General features: G+C 36.7%; 2 protein-coding genes across 2 annotated transcripts; one reads left to right on the plus strand and one right to left on the minus strand.

The window, feature by feature from the left end:
* The first annotated feature begins 9098 nt into the window (after nucleotides 1-9098).
* Nucleotides 9099-10848, plus strand: LOC110941063 (berberine bridge enzyme-like 15). The gene has a single exon (XM_022182670.2). The coding sequence runs from the start codon at nucleotides 9138-9140 to the stop codon at nucleotides 10680-10682; it is 1545 nt and encodes a 514-aa protein (XP_022038362.1). The 5' UTR covers nucleotides 9099-9137; the 3' UTR covers nucleotides 10683-10848.
* Nucleotides 10849-11896: 1048 nt separating this feature from the next.
* LOC110941054 (berberine bridge enzyme-like 15) lies at nucleotides 11897-13539 on the minus strand. Its single transcript, XM_022182662.2, has one exon. It carries the CDS (start codon nucleotides 13537-13539, stop codon nucleotides 11914-11916), a length of 1626 nt encoding a protein of 541 aa, XP_022038354.2. The 3' UTR covers nucleotides 11897-11913.
* Nucleotides 13540-22335: the final 8796 nt, after the last annotated feature.

The following is a 22335-nucleotide window of genomic DNA, read 5'->3' on the forward strand; positions in this document are numbered from 1 at the left end:
TATGGGTGAACGTTTTTAAATCGTCTATTTTTTCCCTGTTTGACAAGTTTAACATAACGTGCGGGTCCTAAATTGAATTAGTTATAATTAAATAATCCCCGCCGCATTGCGGCGGGTCGTAATTTTAGTTTTCTTTATAAAGAAAGTAAATTACAAGGATGCTCTCTATGGTTTGGTTCAAATTATGGATATCAATATCATTGATGTGTTTTAAAAATTAGGGATTTAGTCTCTAGCCACCTTTTTCTCTTCGTTCATGGTCCACAAACATACCAAGGTTTAGTTTTACTGTTAAACTTATTTAAATTGCTTCGGTTTTGGTTTTATCATATAGCATGAAATTTTTGGGCTAAAAAAAGTTGTCCCAAAATAATAAGTTTCGAACTTAAGTATTTTTGTTGTTAAATAACTAATTCATTACTATACATTTGGGCAATAATATTTGGGTTACACTTTTCACTAGATTCTTATAAATGTCTTAATATTAAAAATAAAAAAACGAAAATCTATTAATTTGGTTCGGTTCGGTTTTTCTGCCAAACCAAAATCGAACGAAAAGTTCGGTTATTACGAAAACATAAAGCCAAACCGTTTGTTTTAGTTTTGGTTCGTTTTTTTTCTCTAATCGGCTTTTTTTCGTTTTCATGCACACCCTTGCTCCTTCAGATAACGGGCTGTGGCAGTAACACCGCGCATGTTAAGAGGCATAATTTTGTGTTTAACAGGGTAGGGTTTGCTATTCAGAAGAGGGTAGCGACGCAACTTGTTGCTCGTCTACCTGCCATTAGTCTATAATCATCTCTGTTTTAAATTAGTAGCTATTTAAATATAGTTGGGAGAGAACCCTGGTTTCCATTTAAGAAATCTATTAACCGCTTTGCTGTGTTTGGGCTAACAGTCAACACAGACTCATGAAGTTGGGCTGTTGAAGCCGACGCAAAGAGCAACTTCAGATGTCTTTGGGCCAACCGGTTTCTTTTTTGGGCCTTTCTACATACCAGATGTTTAGCTCAACTAATGAGTATAATTTGGGTTTTGGTTTGTTGGGCTTGTTTTTGTTTCAAGGTATAAGGTGGCCGAATTGAACATTTTCCTTTTTTTTTTTTTTTTGATGAGGGGCCGATTATTTGGACGGTTGACTCATACATGGATCGATGAAAGAGTCAAGAAACGAGTGAATATCTCCTAAAAAAACTAAAAAAAAAAAAAAATTAATGATCATGTTATAAACCAGACATTTTAGGCCCAACCCATTACTTATGAGCTTTAGGGTTTATGGTTATGTTTATCTCTATATATTGTAATGTTGAATATTATGAGAATGGGAATGAAGTTTATCTCTATTTCTCTTTAGTTTTTTATCACGTTATCAGCACGACTTCGGTGTCTCCAGCAGAGACACCGAACACTTTTAGTTTTTTGGTCCTATGGTCCACACCATGTGTTTTTGAATAGTACATGGTCTGCACCACTAGCCCATTCTTTTGATTTTCTAATATTTGGTAATTTCTTACAATAATCATATAAAAGTTTATTATAAAAAATACATATAATTCTAAGATTAGTAGGTCAATGAACCTGTTAATACAACATGACACGATACGAACCACATTACAGGATACAAAATTAAATAAATGAGTTTGTTTTTCTTTCTCTATTTTATAAACATACTTAAAGTTTAGAACCTGCAGTTCTAGCAAAAGAGAACCTGAAGTTCTCATACAATATACATTTCATTTGAAGGCTTGTTTTTTTTTTTTTTTTTTGCCTTATTCTTTCCATTGTAGAAAATATGTCGAACTTATCAAATCTTGAATTCACTGTACTTGAAATCTCGGGCAACAACTATCCATCGTGAACTCTTGATACTAAAACTCATCTAGAAGCAAAGACATGTTAGAGAAAATTTTCTCAACATTCCATTCATCCAACATGCTCCTGACGCTGTATTACAGAAAACATAAATTTACCAAATATACTGATCTAATACCATGTTTGTTAGTCGCGAAGCAAAATGACAAGCTCCTTCTACAAAATCAGTAAATGCGACCTGTTATTTAATGTTGAAACTAATATTATGCTTCATTTAAAAACTAGTGATGTTCGATTCATAGTTGTATGATGTTTTTTTTATCATACTCAAACATGCAATTTCTTATATTTAACGTGTTTTATTATTTCCAGAAGAAATATGTATACCAGCTCCAGCAGAGCTATTATTGGTGATGAATGTCTGGTAGACAGCGGTAGTACTAACACTATTCTCAAAGATATGAAATTTTTCTCTTAGTTGTCTCCGGCAGAGACACCGATTAGTACTATATCTGGTGTCAGTAACCTTATCGAAGGCTCCGGCAGAGCACACATAACATTATATTCGGGTACCCAACTAACTATTGATAATGCATTATATTCTAGTAAATCCAGAAGAAATTTACTCAGCTTTAAAGATATTCGAAAAAACGGTTACCACCTAAAAACAATATCTGAAAATAATATTGAATATCTTCAAATTACTTCAAACAAAAATGGCAAAGAAACAATTGTTGGACAATTAGAAGCCTTATCCTCTAGGTTATATTGTACTAATATCAATCCTATCGAATCATACATGGTGAGTAACCACAAGCTGTTAGATAAAGATACATTCAATACATGGCATGACCGTCTAGGTCACCCTGGTAGCATAATGATGAGACGAATAATCAAAAGTGCAACCGGGCACCCTCTCAAAAACTTAAAAGTTTTGCTACCACAAGACTTATCATGTGCAGCATGCTCTCTGGGCAAACTTATAACTCGGCCCTCACAAACTAAATTGATACATGAAACCCCATCATTTTTAGAAAGAATCCAAGGGGATATTTGTGGGCCTATTCATCCTCCGTGTGGACCATTCCGCTATTTCTTGGTCTTAATAGACGCATCCTCCAGGTGGTCACATGTGAGTCTTTTAGCTACTCGAAATGTAGCATTTGCCCGACTTTTAGCTCAAATCATACAATTGAGAGCCAATTTCCCCGATAATCAAATTAGAAACATCCGGATGGATAATGCAGGGGAATTCACATCTCAAGCTTTTAATGACTATTGTATGTCAATTGGGATCAATGTTGAACATTCAGTACCTCATGTTCACACACAAAACGGTTTAGCTAAATCTCTGATTAAACGATTACAATTAATCGCTAGACCACTCTTAATGAGATGTAAATTACCATCTTCTGCATGGGGTCATGCTATTTTTCATGCCGCTGCACTGATTAGATTGAGACCAACTGCTGATCACGAATACTCCCTATTGCAACTGGTCTCCGGACGAGAACCAAGTTTGTCCCACCTTAGAATTTTTGGTTGTGCGGTATACGTACCAATACCGCCACCACAACGTACTACAATGGGACCCCAAAGAAGACTGGGCATCTATATTGGTTTTAACTCCCCGTCCATTATTAGATACTTAGAACCAATGACGGGAGACATGTTTACAACACGGTATGCTGACTGTCATTTTGATGAAACGATGCTCCCAGTCTTAGGGGGAGACAAGGACAAAGAAAGACTGGTAACACAAGAAATAACGTGGAATGCATCATCGCTATCAAATCTCGACCCCCGAAGTGGTCAATGTGAATATGAAGTCCAAAAGATCATACATTTGCAAAGAATAGAGAATGAATTACCAGATGCATTCACAGACACGAATAAAGTGACAAAGTCACATGTACCAGCATTAAATGCACCTGCTCGAATTGAAGTAATCCCAGAAGCGGTTACTATACAACGAAAGCGTGGGAGACCAATCGGTTCCAAAGACAAAAACCCACGGAAACGAAAGGAGCAAAGTAACGCAGTTGGTGAAAACTCACAAAAGATTATAAGTGAAACCCCGGTAGAGGTAAATGTCCCAGAAGAGACAACTATGAATCCAGAGGAAAATGAAGTTTCAGAAGAAACACCGGTACCGAACGAAAATGAGATCTCTATTAATTATGTACAAGATAGTACAATGTGGAACCGGAATAAAACACGTGTTGATGATATATTCGCATATGCTATAGCAACTGATGTAATCAATGAAAATGATTACGTACCTGAAACTTTAGAAGAGTGCATGCACAGAAATGATTAGCCAAGATGGCAAGAAGCCATAAACGCCGAATTGAATTCGCTCGAAAAGCGACATGTTTTCGGACCTGTAGTCCGAACGCCCATAGACGTCAAACCAGTAGGTTATAAATGGGTGTTTGCAATAAAGAGAAATGAAAAGAATGAGATTGTACGATATAAGGCTCGACTTGTAGCACAAGGGTTTTCCCAAATCCTAGGAGTTGATTATGAGGAAACGTATTCCCCTGTAGTGGATGCGATAACCTTTAGGTTCCTAATCGGCCTTACAATCTCTGAAGGACTTCATATGAGACTAATGGATGTCGTCACCGCATACTTATACGGGACACTGGAAAATGACATCTACATGAAAATCCCTAAAGGATTAAAATTGCCTGAAGCATTAAAATCAACACCTCGAGATATGTGTTCTATAAAGCTCCAGAGATCTTTATATGGTCTCAAACAATCTGGTCGTATGTGGTACAATCGACTTAGTGAATATCTCGAAAAGGAAGGATACAAGTCAGATGTAATCAGTCCATGTGTCTTTATAAAAAGATCACTCTCAAATTTCACTATAATAGCAGTCTATGTTGATGATATCAACATCATCGGATCTCCTAAAGAGATAGAGAAAGCTGCTCAGTTGTTAAAGAAGGAATTTGAAATGAAAGATCTTAGTATGACGAAATTATGCATCGGACTACAATTTGAGTATTTGTGCAATGGCACATTTGTCCATCAATCAAACTACATCCAGAAGATGTTAGTACGTTTCAATATGGATAAAGCACATCCGTTTAGCGTACATATGGTTGTCCGACCGCTAGATCCACACAAGGATCCTTATCGCCCTCAAGAAGAAGGCGAAGATGTACTTGGTCCAGAAGTACCGTACTTAAGCGCGATCGGTGCCCTTATGTATCTCGCAAATAACACAAGACCTGACATTGCATTTGCAGTACATGTACTAGCGAGATACAGTTCGAATCCAACACGTAGACACTGGAATGGTGTAAAACATATATTCCGGTATATTTGCGGGACACAAGACTTAGGTCTTTTCTATCAGAAAGATCAAAAGTCCCAGCTTATTGGGTATCCTGATGCCGGATATCTATCAGATCCTCACAAAGCAAAATCTCAGACAGGTTATGTATTCACATACGGTGGCCCAACAATTTCTTGGAAGTCGACTAAACAAACACTTACAGCAACATCATCAAACCATGCCGAATTGATAGCACTATATGATGCTGGTCGAGAATGCGTGTGGTTGAGATCAATGATTAATCACATACAAGAATCATGCGGTTTAGAACAGGTCAAGAAGGAGCCGACAATTATTTATGAAGACAATGCAGCTTGCATAGCTCAGATCAGAGAAGGTTATATCAAGGGTGATCGAACAAAGCACATCTCACCAAAATTTTTCTCAACATATGACTTGCAAAAAGAAGGGGAAATTGATGTTCGCCAGATTAAGTCAAATGAAAATCTAGCTGACCTGTTCACGAAATCTTTACCTAGAAGCAGTTTCGAGCAGCTAACACACAAGATCGGTCTTCGTAGATTGAAAGATGTTTGTTGAATTCAGGGGGAAAATTATACACGCTGTACTCTTTTTCCCTTAACTAAGTTTTGTCCCACTGGGTTTTCTTAGTAAGTTTTTTAATGAGGCAGCATAGCTGATCCAGTAGTATCAGTTTATTTATTCAGGTCCTGAAGTACCTATTTAACATCATCCTGAAGTATGTTGTTAAACTATGTATAATTCTAAATGTCTGAGGGGGAGTGTTATAAACCAGACATTTTAGGCCCAACCCATTACTTATGGGCTTTAGGGTTTATGGTTATGTTTATCTCTATATATTGTAATGTTGAATATTATGGGAATGGGAATGAAGTTTATCTCTATTTCTCTTTAGTTTTTTATCAGATCAAACATAGAATCTCTTTTAAAAAATTCGTTTTTATTTAAATTGTTTTTAGTGAAAGTCTAGACTATTGGTTATGTTGACCGAATTGAATATTTCGGTCGTTATGATCTTTTATTTCAATTATGTTTTTAGTTAATTTTTCCGTTCTTTTGACCGAATTTAATGTGTAGAATAGTAGAAAAGCCTATAAATAAATGTTATTTATAGGCTTTTCTACTATTCTACACATTAAATTCGGTCAAAAGAACGGAAAAATTAACTAAAAACATAATTGAAATAAAAGATCATAACGACCGAAATATTCAATTCGGTCAACATAACCAATAGTCTAGACTTTCACTAAAAACAATTTAAATAAAAACGAATTTTTTTTTATGGTCGGCTAGGAATGACAGGAGATTCAAGAATATTAGAAAAGAGATCATTGAAATTTTTCAGGATATTAAAGTGATAGGCTTTCACTGGTATCATAATAGATCAAACAATAGAGGTATTAGCTGGAGTGATTGGTGCTCGTTCAATATAATGTAATCTCTGTTTCGGTGTTTGTTGGTTGTTTGGCTGCCTTTTTTTTGTGGCTAGCTTGTGAATAATAGTTAAATTTCAAAAAAAAAAAAAATGTTCATATGTAATGGTTAAGGCAACTTTTTATTATATCATAATGAACTTTCTCCTATTGGGGTTTTCTCGAGACTTTTTTAGAACATTTTTTTTTCAAAGCTTGTTTGTATCTTGATGGCACGTTGTGCTGAAGTAAATAAACCTTCTCATTCTTTGGTGGAGATCGTGGGGGTTGATGGTTTGTGGCATGCTTAGAATGCCATCAATGATAAGGCGTACAAACTCGACACATTCATTTAAGAACTACGTGTCATAATCGTAGATTGCTAAAAAGTCTACGATAATCATGAGGTAGCTATAGGTACTATTGTGATACTTGACATCCCATGGTGAGCAACAGAGGTGTTAATAGCACTAGTCGTAGCTATCAACGTCTTTTAAATATGAGGAAACCTATTCCTTATTCCAACTTCTTACTGTATGTTCATTTTGATAATAGTTGCAATGTTGAAACCAGTGAATCTCACAACGCTGACGATGTGCCACATCAAGATATAGAGGTTAAAAACAATTGGTAAGAAGACTCCAACCTTATAGTGTTGGTGGTAACAAAAATGTTAGCATAGTGGAGATTCGAGAAATATATGAAACAAATGATGAAGATAACAAAGATAGTGAAGTTAATAACATCTTTTGTCTATATGAGGTGAAAGGTAGTCAGAAATTCAAGATCAACACAAGTTCTACAAAAAAAAGTATGTTATTAACACATTAAATCGACTAACAGACTATTTTAGAAACACTTTTAAGAACTACAAACAACTATAAGAATCATAAAAAATGAAGATCATTATCAAACTATCAAGAACGCGAATCAGACGTGCGATCTGGTGAATAACACACAAAGTAGTCCCTAGAAACTTCTAACTTTTACCGACTTTTTTTTATCTCTGATAAGACTTAACTACGAGTTGCAACAAGCTTTATATACATGCCGAACGATCTTCATAACACCTTGGCCCACAAACAACTTTACGCCAACTTTGGCCCAGCTACAAGCCCATATGCCTTCCAAGCCCATATACCTTCATTTAATTCCGGCCCAAGAACTCAGCCCATCAAACAATATGCATTCCTCACAAAATAAACAAAAACAACGAATATAAATAAAAACTAACATATAAAAGATTGGGTAAATTACAATTTTCGTCGTTTATATTTGTATCGGATTGCAACGGATAACCTTTAACTTCAATAATTACAGTATCAATCATTTATTTGCAAAACACATTACACTCTACGTCTTTTAGCACTAACCAGATTAAAATTTTCAGTTAAGCTTATTCACTTGAAGGTATTTTGGTCAATTTATGCTTTTATTTGAAGGTTTAATAAATGAAACCAAATAAGTTCCATATACACTTCATCGTCCCTAATTTTTTAATCCTAAAACCCTAACCACCACATCTTGCCACCACCACCTCATCCTGCCGCCACCACCTCAAATCTCGTCACCACCACCACTCCGGCCACCGTTCACCATTGTAATTATTGAACTTGAGGACCTGTTCTATTCAAGTGAGGATGAATGATGTGGGGCCGATTATTCAGATGGTTGACTTGTACTTATATCGATAATAACGTAGAAAAGAGTGAATAACTCGAAAAAAATAACCAACATAGAATCTCTTTTAATAACTTGGTTTTTATTTAAACTATTTTTTAACTAAAGTCTAGAATATTGGTTGTGTTACTCGACTTCAATATATCGGCTGTTACGGTCTTTTGTTTCAGTTATGTCTTTAATTAACTCGTTAGTTACTTTGATTGAGTTTAATGCGTAGGCTAGTTGAATAGCCTATAAACAAAGGCTCGTATGCAATGTTTAGGAGAAAGTTTTATCTTATAATGACCTTTCTCTCATTGGAGCTCTAAACATCTGGTTCTAGAACGTATCTAGCATTTTATCTGTGTCATCTTTAAAGTTAAAAAGTCAAATTATCTTTACCGTTTTCATGTCTAGTTAAGGTTTTAGGTTGTTTATATTCGACAGTGTTGAATTTAATGAGTGCCCATACGTTTTCGAAAATGGCTCGCGTGAGCAATTTTGAACGGCCGTTTTTTCTTAGTCGTAAAATTTGACCAACAAGCTGTAATATACTAATATATATGAGCTAACAAGCACCATTTTTTCTTGGTTATGAGCTCACATGCATCTAGCATTGCAACACCTGTGAATCGTTATCAGTAGTTTCTTAATTAGTTAACATTTGTTTCGTTGGAAAACGGTGAGTTGGAGTTTGACCAAATTTCGTGTCATACCACATCTGTCCATATGGATGAGGATGATGGACCAAGCCCCAAGGATCATCCAAAATATACAGTACATACTTACGTACGTACATATATATATATACCCCCATTGGCGTTTAGAAGAAACCCACCAATCTCTTTTCTCCTAGATTAAAAACTATGGAGCTAAACATTAATACTAAACTTGTACCATATCTCCTAGGGGTTCTTATGGTATTTTTCTCTTCAGCATCTTCACAAAGACTTGATGATAAATATCTTCAATGTCTTTTAAAAAATTCAAATGCCACAAAATCAGAATTTGTGTTCACTCAACAACACACAAAATATTCATCTGTTCTTCAATCATCCACCATAAACCTTAGATATTCCACCTCCAAAACTCCAAAACCTTTAGCCATAATCACACCCTTGACATATTCCCATGTACAATCAGCAGTACTTTGTTCTCAAACTTTCAAATTCCGAATCCGAATTCGAAGTGGTGGACATGATTATGCAGGCCTTTCTTACACTTCACATGATCAATCCCCTTTTGTTGTTCTTGACCTTAAAGAACTACGGTCTGTAACGATCCAGTCGGGTAAAAACACTGCATGGGTTGAATCTGGTGCAACCAATGGTGAATTGTATTATTGGGTGTCCAAAGAAAGTAAAAATCTTGGATTCCCAGCTGGGTTTGGCCCAACTGTAGGGATTGGTGGGCACATAAGTGGAGGAGGGTTCGGTTCTATGGTTAGAAAGTATGGTCTAGCGGCTGATAATATCGTCGATGCTAAGATTATCGATGTCAAAGGGCGGATACTTGACAGAAAATCAATGGGAGAAGACCTATTTTGGGCAATTAGAGGAGGTGGAGGTGGAAGTTTCGGTGTTGTAGTAGCCTGGAAGGTGAATCTTGTCTTTGTACCTGAAAAAGTTACCGTTTTTAGTCTATTCAAGACTTTAGAACAAGGTGGTTCAAATCTTTTTAACAAGTGGCAGCATGTAGGGCATAGTTTAAGTCAAGATTTGTTCATTCGAGTTATAATACAACCTGTTCAAGTTGCGAACGGGAAAAGAACTGTTGAATTCATATTCAACTCAATGTTTCTCGGATCGGTTGATCAACTCATGAAAACTGTATCTAATAGTTTCTCTGAATTGGGCTTACAAGGAAAAGACTGTAGTGAAATGAGTTGGATTGAATCGGTACTTTATTTTGCAAACTATCCTAGAGGAGAGAGTGTTAATGTTCTTAAAGATAGGAAACCGGAGCCGAAAAGCTACTTCACTGGTAAATCAGACTATGTGAAAGATCCGATACGCGAAGAATCATTGAAAGAGATATGGAAATGGTGTTTGGAGGGAGAAAGACCGATTCTTATAATGGAACCGCACGGTGGAAAGATGAACGAGATTGAAGAAACGCGCATTCCTTACCCTCATAGAAAAGGGTATTTGTATAACATACAATATTATGAGAAATGGGATGACGGAAGCATTGAAGCATCAGAAAAGCATCTAAGTTGGATGAAAAGGATGTATGAGAATATGACACCATATGTGTCAAAGAATCCAAGGGGAGCTTATGTGAATTACAGGGATTTGGATTTAGGTTCAAACGGTAATGCAAATAATACAAGTTACTTGAAAGCTATGCAATGGGGAAACAAGTACTTTAGGGGCAATTTCAGGAGGTTGGCAATGGTGAAGGGGAAGGTTGATCCACAAAATTTCTTTCATTTTGAGCAGAGCATTCCACCTCTATTATGAGCAAAGGGCATGGCTAACTTTTCTAAAATATCGAATTGTTATAGTTACCTACGTTAGTAGGCTCGATCTTGAAGAGAATGAAATGATAATAAAACGTTAATAAGTTGGTTCTTTTCTTGATTCTAAACATATATGTTTAATAAGTTATATTGTTATGCTTATGAGATAGACGCAAAATTTAAAATTAAATTAATTAAGTTTTAGGTTATTTCATCTTGTTTTAGGTTGACTTGCCTAAATGTTCTAATAAGGACATCCGTAATGTTTAATGCCCCATTAAAGGGCATTTTTCGTCACATCAACATCATAACGCCCTGTCAGAAAATGTGTAATGGTTAAATCCTTTCAATACTTTTTTCAATCATTGCTTCCAAAGTTTTTTTTCTTCTCATTAATCGTTATACTAGAAATGTCACTTCTTTTGCATGCCCCTATAACGCCCACAAGGACGGTGTTGAAGGCGTTATATCCCTTAACAAAAACAAAAAAAGAACATGTAACAGCTTCCTTCTTCCTTCTTCACTACCAAAACAAAAAACCACACACACACAAACACAATACATACAAACACACACATGAAAAATAAAATAGAAAAAGAAAAAAAAATCATTCCCAGGTTTCCCTGAGAATCGGTGAGTGTCCTCGTTTACCAGGGTAAAAAAAACTCACCGGAACCGGGGGCGGTGTTCCCGAATGGGGCCGGCCTTCAGCGAGCCCTCCCCGGCTCCCACACTAAGCACCCTATTCATGTCTAAAAAATATATAATATATATACCCGTCAACCCATTTACAACTTAGTACAGTTCACTTATATAGCCCATAAGCTTGTTTACTTAATCAAGCCAGTTCGTTTATATAAACTACTTAAATAGGTCAAATGTTACTTGATATTGATGAAATGAATACAAAACGGATGACTTTTTGCAGGTGCTTGAACACATGATTTATACAAAGTTTGAATAAATGAATAAACTTATTGAGATGGCTGGATATGTCCCTACTACACTACAAATGTTACTTGATATTGGCTAATAGGATAAAGACGTTTTGGAAAAACACATTGTACACTATAGACATGCAAAGCACTTGAAACAACTTTACTTAAGACAATAATCCGTCAAGCAAACAACCATCTTAAGAATGTCTAGTTTATTCATCAAACATTAAAAAAAAAAAAAAAAAAAAAAACAGTTCAGTTCTTATAAGATCCACAATCTAGCATGAAGCCAAATCACAAACTTTGGTAGGAACCACTGCCACAGTTCTCTTCACTCATAATCAAAGGCGGGATACTCTGCTCATAGAAGAAGAAATTATCTGGATCAACAACACCTTTCACCATAGCTAACCTCTCAAAATTATCACCAAAATACTTGTTTCCCCACTTCATGGCATTTAAGTAAGTTGTGTTACCTGCATTATCATTTTGACCTAAATCCAAATCCCTGTAATTCACATAAGCTGCTCTTGGATCCTTTGACACATATGGTGTCATATTTTCATACATCTTTCTCATCCAACTATTACGCTTTTCTGATGATTCAATGGTGTCATCTTGCCATTGCTCAAAATATTGTATGCTATACAAATACCCTTTTCTGTGAGGGTAAGGAATGCGCGTTTCTTCAATCTCATTCATCTTTCCACCGTGCGGTTCCATTATAAGAATCGGCCTTTCTCCCTCCAAACACCATTTCCATATGTCTTCAAGTTTTTCTTCGGGTATCGGTTCTTGCACATAGTCCGATTTAGCATTAAAGTAGCTTTTGGCCTTGTGTGTCCTATCTATAAGGACATCAATGCTTTCCCCTTCTGGATAGTTATCAAAAAACAGTATCGATTCGATCCAACTCATTTCACTGCAGTCGCTTTCCTGTAAACCTAACTCAGGAAAGCTATCTGTTACAGTTTCAATGAGTTTATCGACAGTTCCAAGAAACATTGAGTTGAATATTATTTGCATTGTTCTGTTTCCTGCCTTATTTAAAGCAGGAAGTATTATAACTCTTATGAATAGATCTTCACTCAGGTTGTGCCCAATGTACTGCCACCTGTTAAAAAGACTCGAACCACCTTGTTCTATAGTCTTGGAAAGACTAAAAACAGTAACTTTTTCAGGAACATAAACAAGATTCACTTTCCAAGCCACTACAACACCAAAACTTCCACCCCCACCTCCTCTGATTGCCCAAAACAAATCCTCTCCCATAGATTCTCTATCCAGTACTCTCCCATTAGCATCAACAATCCGAGCATCAATAACATTATCAGCCGCTAGACCATACTTTCTTATCATAGTACCAAACCCCCCTCCACTTATGTGACCACCAACACCGACTGTTGCGCAGATCCCTGATGGAAATCCAAGATTTAGACCTTCTTGGGACAGCCAGTAATAAAGTTCCCCAAGGGTCGCACCACTTTCGACCCAAGCAGTGTTCTGACCTGACTCGATTGTTATTGACCGCAATTCTTGGAGGTCAAGAACAACAAAAGAGGATTGATCATATGATGTGTATGAAAGGCCTGCGTAGTCATGTCCACCACTTCGAATTCGGATTTGAATATTGAAATGTTTGGAACAAAGGATTGTAGATTGTATATGGGAATATGTTAAGGGTGTGATTATAGCTAGTGGTTTTGGCATTACAGATGTAGAAAATCTAAGGTTAATGATGGTTGAGTGAAGAAGAGATGAGTATTCTGTATCATTTTGAGTGAACACAAAATCTGAGGTTGTGGTATTTGGCACCTGAGATAGGCACCGGAGAAAACTATCTGCAAGTGCTGACGAGAGTAAAACCATGAGAGCCACTAAAAGATATGGTAGAATTTTAGTGATATCATTTAGCTCCATGTTTTCTTTCGAATTATTGAATTGAATGATCCTCACTCTCATCTATATAGACATAGTATCCTTAGCTTGATTATTAATATATTAAAAATGTATTACATATATGTATCTCTGAGTAAATATTGAGATTGGAGTCAACTACATACATTACTGTCTCGTCTCTGTAATTTAGTCATCTTAAGGTTGATAAACTTTAAGTTTTTTCTTTTGCTCAATGTGAATTTTCTTCACTTCATGTCTTCTCGAAGGACTCACATGTCGACAGTCATATAATATTAATTTTATAATAACTAGAATCTAGGACTCGTGCTTTGCTGCACCACCGTTTTACTAAACAAAAAGTAAACCTAATAGTATTGAATCATGCACGTGCATCAACATCTTGACTCGCAAAAAAAATAGTAATATATTGCATTGTATTATTCAACGTATACAAATTCGATCTTTATTTTATTCGATGTATACAAATTCGATCTGCGGGAATAGGGGTTTTCACCAAATGGGTGGTGGCGGCTATCTATTGTATCACATGGGCGGCAAAGAGAATAGACTGTCTGGCACTCTGCTATTGGCTTAACAAATTTATGATTTTATGCCGTTATAAATTTACGATTTTGCCATGAGTTCAAAATTATGATTTTACCACCCACTTAAAAATAAATTTACGCTTTTGCTCCCAGCTAAAAATTTCAATTTTGCCTGCGGTTCGATTTACCATTTTGCCCCGTTTAAATTTACAGTTTTACCATTAGTTTTTTCTCTTAAAATTACGATTTTGCCATCAGTTCAAAATTATGTTTTTACCCCCACATAAAACTAAATTTACGCTTTTGCTCCTAGCTAAAAATTTCAATTTTGCCCGCGGTTCGATTTACCATTTTGCCCCGTTTAAATTTATAGTTTTACCATTAGTTTTTCCCTTAAAATTATGATTTTGTCATCAGTTCAAAATTATGTTTTTACCCCCACATAAAAATAAATTTACACTTTTGCTTCCAGCTAAAAATTCCAAATTTGCCATCGGTTCAAATTTACGATTTTCCCCGCAACTTAAATTTACATTCTCTTCATCGTTTTTGTTTGTTTTCCTTGTTAAATTACAATTTTGCCCCCAATGAAAATTACAGTCATGTCGGCAGCTGCCTGCAACTCCCTCATTGGTCCATTTAATTTACGATTTTATCCCTAAATGAAAAATATGATTTCGCCCTCAGTTCAAAATTACGTTTTCCCATCGTTTTAGTTTTTTTTAGCAAAACTATAAAAGTTTTTTTAATTGGTTGACTCCGTTTAATTTTTTCCGATGTCAAGGAGCTGTCTAACACTCGCTCATTAGTCCTGAAAAATTAGAGTTTTGCCCTGAGCCGAAAATTACGGTCTTATCATCGTTTTACTTTTTTTCCTAACAAAATTATCGTAGTATTTTTTTAATTGATTGAGAATTATTCGGTCATCGTTCAGCAATGCGGGCGGCGCAACTAGTAGTTACATAACAAAATAGAATACATGCGTATTTTAAACATATAAATATTAGATGAGGTAAATGAATAATTAGATGAGATAAATGAATAATGGGTATTTTAACAAAATTATTGTTGTGTGTTGTATATAAGGGTGCAAACGACGCTCGCGAGCTACTTGAGATTTGTTTGATAAAAAGCTCGAACGAGCCGAGCCTTATCGAGCTCGAGCTTGAAATTAGGATCGATTAGATATCAAGCCCGTGCTCGAGCCTTGTATGTGTAGCTCGTTTAGGCTCGACGAGCCTTATCGAGCTTAGTATTTTGGTTTAAACTATTTATTACTTTTTGAATGATATGTTCTTTTTTAATTGAGTTCTCAAACTATCGAGTCGAGCTCGAGCTGAGCCTTGACTCATTAACAACCAAAAACGAGCTCGTGTCGAGCTTTAGCTTGTCTTAACTCGCACCCTAGATGCTTAGCTCGAGCTTTCGAGCCGAGCACGAGTTTTTAGTTTTACTAACAAGCCGAGCTCGAGCCCAAAATCCAAGGCTCGAATCAAACCAAGCTCGAGCTTCAAAAAGTTGTAACAAGCCTAGCTCGATTAAGGTAAAGCTCGGACTCGACTCGTTTCCACCGATAGTCGTATACAAGAATAAGTAATAACTAATAAGTTAGAATGAAATTATTAGCAATAATTCTGGATGAAAAAGTTGAAATAGTTATTTAAATTACAAACCAAATCATCATCCATGCATGAACACTCTATGGATAACTACTGTTTTCATACAAACAATTTATTAGCTCATTGACATACACTAGCATTTTTATTTTTATTTTTTTATTTTTTTTATCACCGAGATTTGAAGCTTTAAGTTAATCAAAATTTAGTTTCTTGGTATTAACAATCAAAAGTGGGAAACATTATGTATTGTAAAATGGGTTATCGGATTTTATCACTTCCAACTATTGAGTATTGGTCACTATCACTCCCAATTATTACTTTGACTCCCACCACTCTCAACTTAACACTTTGTGTGTTGTGTTACTCTGGTTGAGTGGTTTTTGGCTCCCATTTTGTTTTTTAGGAGCAAAATTACCTATAGTCATTAGTAATTCACAAAGTGTTAGCCTAATATTATCAATAACACAAGTCAAACACTAAGAATGTTCACCTGCAGAGTGACACAACACACAAAGTGTTAAGTTGGGAGTGGTGAGAGTCAAGGTGATAGTTGAGAGTGGTAGCGGCCAATACCCAATGGTTGGGAGTGATAAAAATACCCTAGTAAAAAGTGATAATAGAGAGTAGTCACTTTCCCTCTATCTCTCTCTTTCACCCAACATACTCTCTCTCAATATCTCTCCTTATTCACCATTATCCCTCTCTTTCTACCTTTATTAGCATGGGATAGAGAAAGGTGGAGCTTGGCCACCAGTTTGCCAGATTGTTACCGCATCATCACCACGTCGCGCTTGCTACCATATCTGACCAACATCATAATCGCTTGAACCTTCCGTCACCACCCTCCCATGAAGATGAACTTCTAGATCCGCTTTCATTCTTCTCCATCGAAAATAAATTGTCAGTCCTCTGTCTAAAAACTTCTATCAGGAAACCAAATACTACACCGTCAGCGACTAAGCCCTCCATGTTCACATGACCACCACACAACTTGTCTTTTCCGGCTGCTACCAGATTTGTCCTGGTTTCGGTGATTGGCTTGAAAGAAAAACCTTCGCATGATTTCAACACCACCTTTGCTCTTAGCCGTCAAAACCCTAGCCATCATCTTTGTCTGTGGTATGCATATGGGCTTGGCTCAGCTTGTAACTAGGTCACCCTATGTAACTATAAATAGGGTTAGCCTAGGTCTTTTTAGGGTTGTTGTTCATAACATTGTTCTTCTAGTCATTTTTGATATCTGTGTACCAGACGGTTCTTTAGAAACCGTGTGCACTTTGATATTCAATCGATACAAATCGTTCTTATTTGTTTTTGTTTTTCTTGAATTTCACCAAGTTTGGATTCCGCCTATCCTTGGTGATTGTTTGATATCAGTGTTAGATCCGTTTTTGGGACTTACAATTAGTATCAGAGCCATTAGTACCTGTTACTAGGCTTGTTTTGATATCAAATATTCAAGATCTTCGTCATTTTTGGGTTGGTGTTCTTCGCGTTCTTCGTGTTCTTCGCAGTGTTCATAAGCCTTCTATTGAAAAATAGTTATATTTGGGTATTGCGATCTTTTGAAAAGGTGTTAAAATCAAATTAATTTTTTTAAAACTTTAAAAGATTTGTTTATATCCTTTATGTTTTTAACAAAGATTTGGTTGTTTTTGAACATTTAAAAAATCTGAAAATATCTAAGAATTTTTTTTTTTTTGGAAATTTTAAAAATTCAAAATCCCATAATCTTGGAGACATTGTTTTTCGAATCATCCTACATCGTACCACGACTACCCCTTCATCAACACTTTCATCCAAATTCTTTGTCTCCATCTTTGATAAGTGAGGTTAGAAAACTCCTAACGGATGACTAATCTATCTTTAAAGGTTCATATGAATGAATATCAATAGCTCGCTAAAGAATGAGTTTAGGTGGTTAACGTGTGTTTATCGCGTTAACTTTCCGAAGAATCATCATGTTAGAAAACTCCTAGCGGATGACTAATGACGGGTGGTCCGTAGGACAACCCTTAAATGAGCTAAATATGTGCATATCCCATATTTTACATGGTTATTTATTGCGAATGTGATAACTATGCGAGATTGTTATTTTACAGGTTAATCGCGTAAATCGGTGAAGTTACAATGTTTGGTGATGAAGTAAGCAGGAGGGTTTTGACTTTTATTAATATTATCATCATCTTTGACAGCTGAGCACACAACAATTCACCTCTCAATCACGTGCACATCTTGGCTTTGGAGGAGACTTGTGGAATTTTTATTATTGGGCCGACTTGGACTAGTCTCATTGGCAGATAAGAGGGGCGGCTTGGGAGTCCCACACGCATACAAGTGTAGCCGACATTACATCAAGGGGATTGGGCCACCATATTTATAATAGGACTTTGGGACTCTCTTTTGATTAATGGGCCGCACATGGGAGACAAACATCATTTGGGCGGCACATGTGGGGTGTCTGTGATTGGGCCGCCACGCAAAAGAAAAAAAAACAAAGAAAAGGCACATGGGTGGCAGACATCGAAGAACAAGAGTCAACAACATGTGGCGGCTAGTTTCTTTGAGCATCACGTGAACATCAAACATCATCATTAATACAAGGTCAACAACACACATCATCACTTAGTGGGCTGACATGAGGACTTTTGGGATTTGTTGATTGGGCCGATAACAAGGCAAGATAGGTGGGCGGCACATGTTATCACGTGAACAAGGAATATCAATTAGGTTGTCGCCGTAAAATACGGCTCCACCGTAATTTACGGTGGACCTGAATTTCATTTTATGCTCACCGTAAATCAGTAGAGAATCACCATAAAACTTTTGTGTTCACCGTAAATTACGGTGATGCCGTAATTTACGGTGGAGTATGCGAGAAAACTTGTAACTGCCACATTTAAGTTAGTTTAAGGGGGTCTTTTCATCATTCCTCATCATTGGACGGTTTTGGATCATCTTGGGGGCGAATTTTGGCTGCTTACTTGGTTTTTGAACAATTCTTATCATCCGGTTTGTATTGTCGATTCGTATGAACATTGGTTTGATTATGATGATGATTCACCAAGCCATGTCCGGCTAAACTCTTCGGTGATCATCTTAGGTGAAGGTTTCTTGAACTTTTATGTGTTTTATTTTTGAATTTCTAGAATGGTAACTTGCGTTGCTTGAATATCATGGTGTATGTTTGATTGCTTGTAACTTGTTAATCGATATTGCAATTTCTAGTCTTAATCGTACGTTCTTGGTGCCGTTGGCAATCGAGATATCACGGGAAGGGTTAGGGTTGGTTATTGGTTAATTGGTCATCGGGAAACAACCTCGCGTTTAGATAATCCGAGTACTTTGTTCCCTTTTATCACTTCAATCATCTATACACGAGTTATGTCTATGTAACTCTTTCTAGTTAGAATTACACACAATTGTTTAAAGAAACTGAAACCTAAGGTGATCATTGTTCTCTCTTAATTTGTTTTACAACCAACATTTGATTTGAATTAGTTTTTCATTTAGTTTTCTAAAACAACAATCCAAACTCTTGAATTTTAATTTCTGCAATTTAGTTTAATATTAGTTTAAGTACAAAGCTATACAATCGACATACCTTCCACATACTCCCTGAGTTCGATACCCTCTTACCACTATCTATAGTTGTTTTGGGGATTAAATTTGCGTGACCCACGACATCACGTCAAATTTTGGCGCCGTTGCCGGGGGTAGTGCGCAACGTGTGTTAGTTTAATAGTTTTGTTTTGTTATTTTCGGGTTTACGTTGGTTGTGTTTAGTGTGCAGGTACTTCAGGTGTATGCATACTAGGGGCTCTCACAGGTCATCACCGCTATCGTTTGATCCGGAAATTGAAAGAACGCTAAGACAAAACAGAGTTTTAGTACGAGAAAACAAGATCATTGGTTCACCCACTTCACCCATCACACCGAGAAACATCATGGCTGATTCTCAAATTCCACCTACAACGGGTCAATCATCCTCATCCTTTATACCTACTTCCACCCAACCATCACCAAACACCACATTACCTAATACCACCGCTGAATTTACACCATCCAATGTCACCCAACCAATCACCACTCAAGCTGAACCCGCCATCACCTGCAACCCATCCACCACAATCCCACCATTATCCCACTTCTTTCCCCCAACTATGGGCCAATCATCATCCACCTTCACAATTGCACCCAATTCGACTATTGTGCATACTACCTCATCTTTTAGACCACAACAACAACAATCGGGTTTTCAGTATTCGACCATCCCATTTGGGCAAACTTCGGGAATTCAAGGATATGGTTATGATGAGGGATTTGAAGATTTTGAGGGTTATGAAGAGGATGGGTATTTTTATGGAGGTTATGGTGATCAAGGAGATTTTGGATATATTCAAAGTCAATCTCAAGGGATGGCAAGTGTTGGTGGAATGCCACAACAACAACTTATACCACAACACATTCGGCCAAGACCTCAAGGGCCACCGATGCCACAACCTATTCCACTGCAACAAGTTCGGCCACAACATGTGCAACAACAATTTCAAAGACCACCTCAACGTCCACCGATGCGACAACAACAGTTTCAACAACCAATCGCACCACAAGGGCAAGTACCAAGGCCAAATGGTCCTATTATTCCAAGAGGTAGATATGGTGTACCAAAGAGACACCTTAGAGAAAATGTGAGGGGCATTGAAGCACATTTTCGGCCGGTAATCACGCAAAACCCTTCACCGGTAGTCATTCCTCATAATGATCAAGGGCGAACATTTGAAGTAAGAACCAAGTCTTTGCAAAGTCTACCAAAGTACAAGGGGGTTGTGTAACACCCCGAAAATATAAATATTTATATAAGAAATTTAAGGATTTCATAAAACAAGAAATAACCATGTAGAAATTTTAACCTAGTTAAAATTTACAAGTCTTGAAAATAACCTACACTTGGTTAAAACTCTAGTATTTAAAAAGAAATGATAAGTGAGGGACTGAAATTGCCAAAGGATGAAAGTTAGGGCCTAATAGTAACAAAATTCACCAAACACACCACTTGTGGATGTGTCTGGTCGATCAGGAGGAAAGGGGCGACCAGGGCTTTCTCCAAGCCCTAACTTCTTGCTAGAAATCTGCAAATTGAAGCCCCAATTCAGTTCCAAATCAAATTCTAAACACGAATTAGTGATCACCTCGTCACAAGAATCAAAAGGTATGTAAAATTTTGATGTTTTGGTTCACCATGAATACTAGGGTAATGGTGAGAAACTGAAATTTAGCCCAAATTTGCTATGCATGAACAAGTCTTGAAGTAATATGATGTTTAGGACTGAACCCTAGATGATTATTAGTGAAAATTATAGCATGACACTTGAAGAAATTACAATCACCATGGTGGGTGAATTATGATGTTGTAAAGCTAGACAAACACTAGGATTGTGATTTTTAATCTAGTGAAAAGCTAAATTTGCATGATGAAATTCAGCTATTTAAATGTTAAGGATGTAAGACTTGCTTAATTGAAGTGAATTTAGATGTAAATAACAAGCCATGAACTAATTAATGACTAGGTAAAAATCTGACCCGTTAGGTGTTTGATGAAATGCCTAAGTGATGATTTTTATGCTAAATCTGATAAAAAACGCAGAATTTGATCATGTTTCATAAATGATGTGAATATGGTCATGAAAAGAATTCTAAACAAGTTAAAAACTGAATTTATTAGGCAAAGAGTCCGGATCATCAAGCGGACAAGCCGGGGGGAGTTCAAAGGGAAAAGGCGCGCTTTAAAGGTATGAAATTTATCGTTTCATTACATTACACTTGTTATTATGTTTATCTCATTATTCAAACACGATGCCCGAGAGTTACCCCTATGATATGAACTCGGCCAAGACTTTAAACAAGTAATAAACATGGTAGTTGGGCGTCCGTAAGGTGCCTTATTTAGTACCCAAACGGGTCAAAACAAGTTTTGGTATCTAGCATGAAGTTAGATGTCATAATATGAAGCATGGTTAAAATTAATGTATGAGTTGCACGTTGGTTGCGTTAAACTTGTTGCGAAGATTAAACTTTTCATACAGGAGTTAAGGATCCGAATTTGGTAAGCATGTTTAAGTTGTATAGCTGAAAAACATGAAATCCTGAACTGGCAGCTGATGCACGGTGTCACACCCCAACCGATGGCGGAATCATCGGGGCGCGGCACTAGGCGAATCAGATTGCTCAAGAGAATCCATAACAACTATATTGCGATAATATTTATTACATTTGTCATCCCATACTAACAAACAATACAATCACGTAAGTCATCACAGATTTCTTGTCCTCTCGAACAATTCAAATCCGACAACCTAGATTTTAGATGAGTTTCTAGACTTCCTAGCTTGATTTGATGTAAACTTCGGCTAAACCTGCAACATACGTTAAAACTTTGTCAATACAAAAGTATTGGCGAGTATACAGGTTTGATATGTGATAGTGTGATAGATTAAAAGCGCTGCGAATTTCCACATGCATAAACGTAATACACGACATATATACTCACAAAACTGATACTACCAGCTAAGTCCTCGATGCTCGACTCTTGATGGCATAACTAGACCCCGTCGGGTGGAATAGTACTATACTAGTTGTTGGTGGGACGTCAC

The sequence above is a fragment of the Helianthus annuus genome, chromosome 1, assembly GCF_002127325.2.
Source record: "Helianthus annuus cultivar XRQ/B chromosome 1, HanXRQr2.0-SUNRISE, whole genome shotgun sequence".
NCBI lineage: Eukaryota > Viridiplantae > Streptophyta > Magnoliopsida > Asterales > Asteraceae > Helianthus > Helianthus annuus.

Excerpts from the sequence above, each read along its gene's own strand:
- LOC110941063 (XM_022182670.2), top strand. The coding sequence starts at position 9,138 with ATGGTATTTTTCTCTTCAGCATCTTCACAAAGACTTGATGATAAATAT.
- LOC110941054 (XM_022182662.2), bottom strand. The coding sequence starts at position 13,539 with ATGGAGCTAAATGATATCACTAAAATTCTACCATATCTTTTAGTGGCT.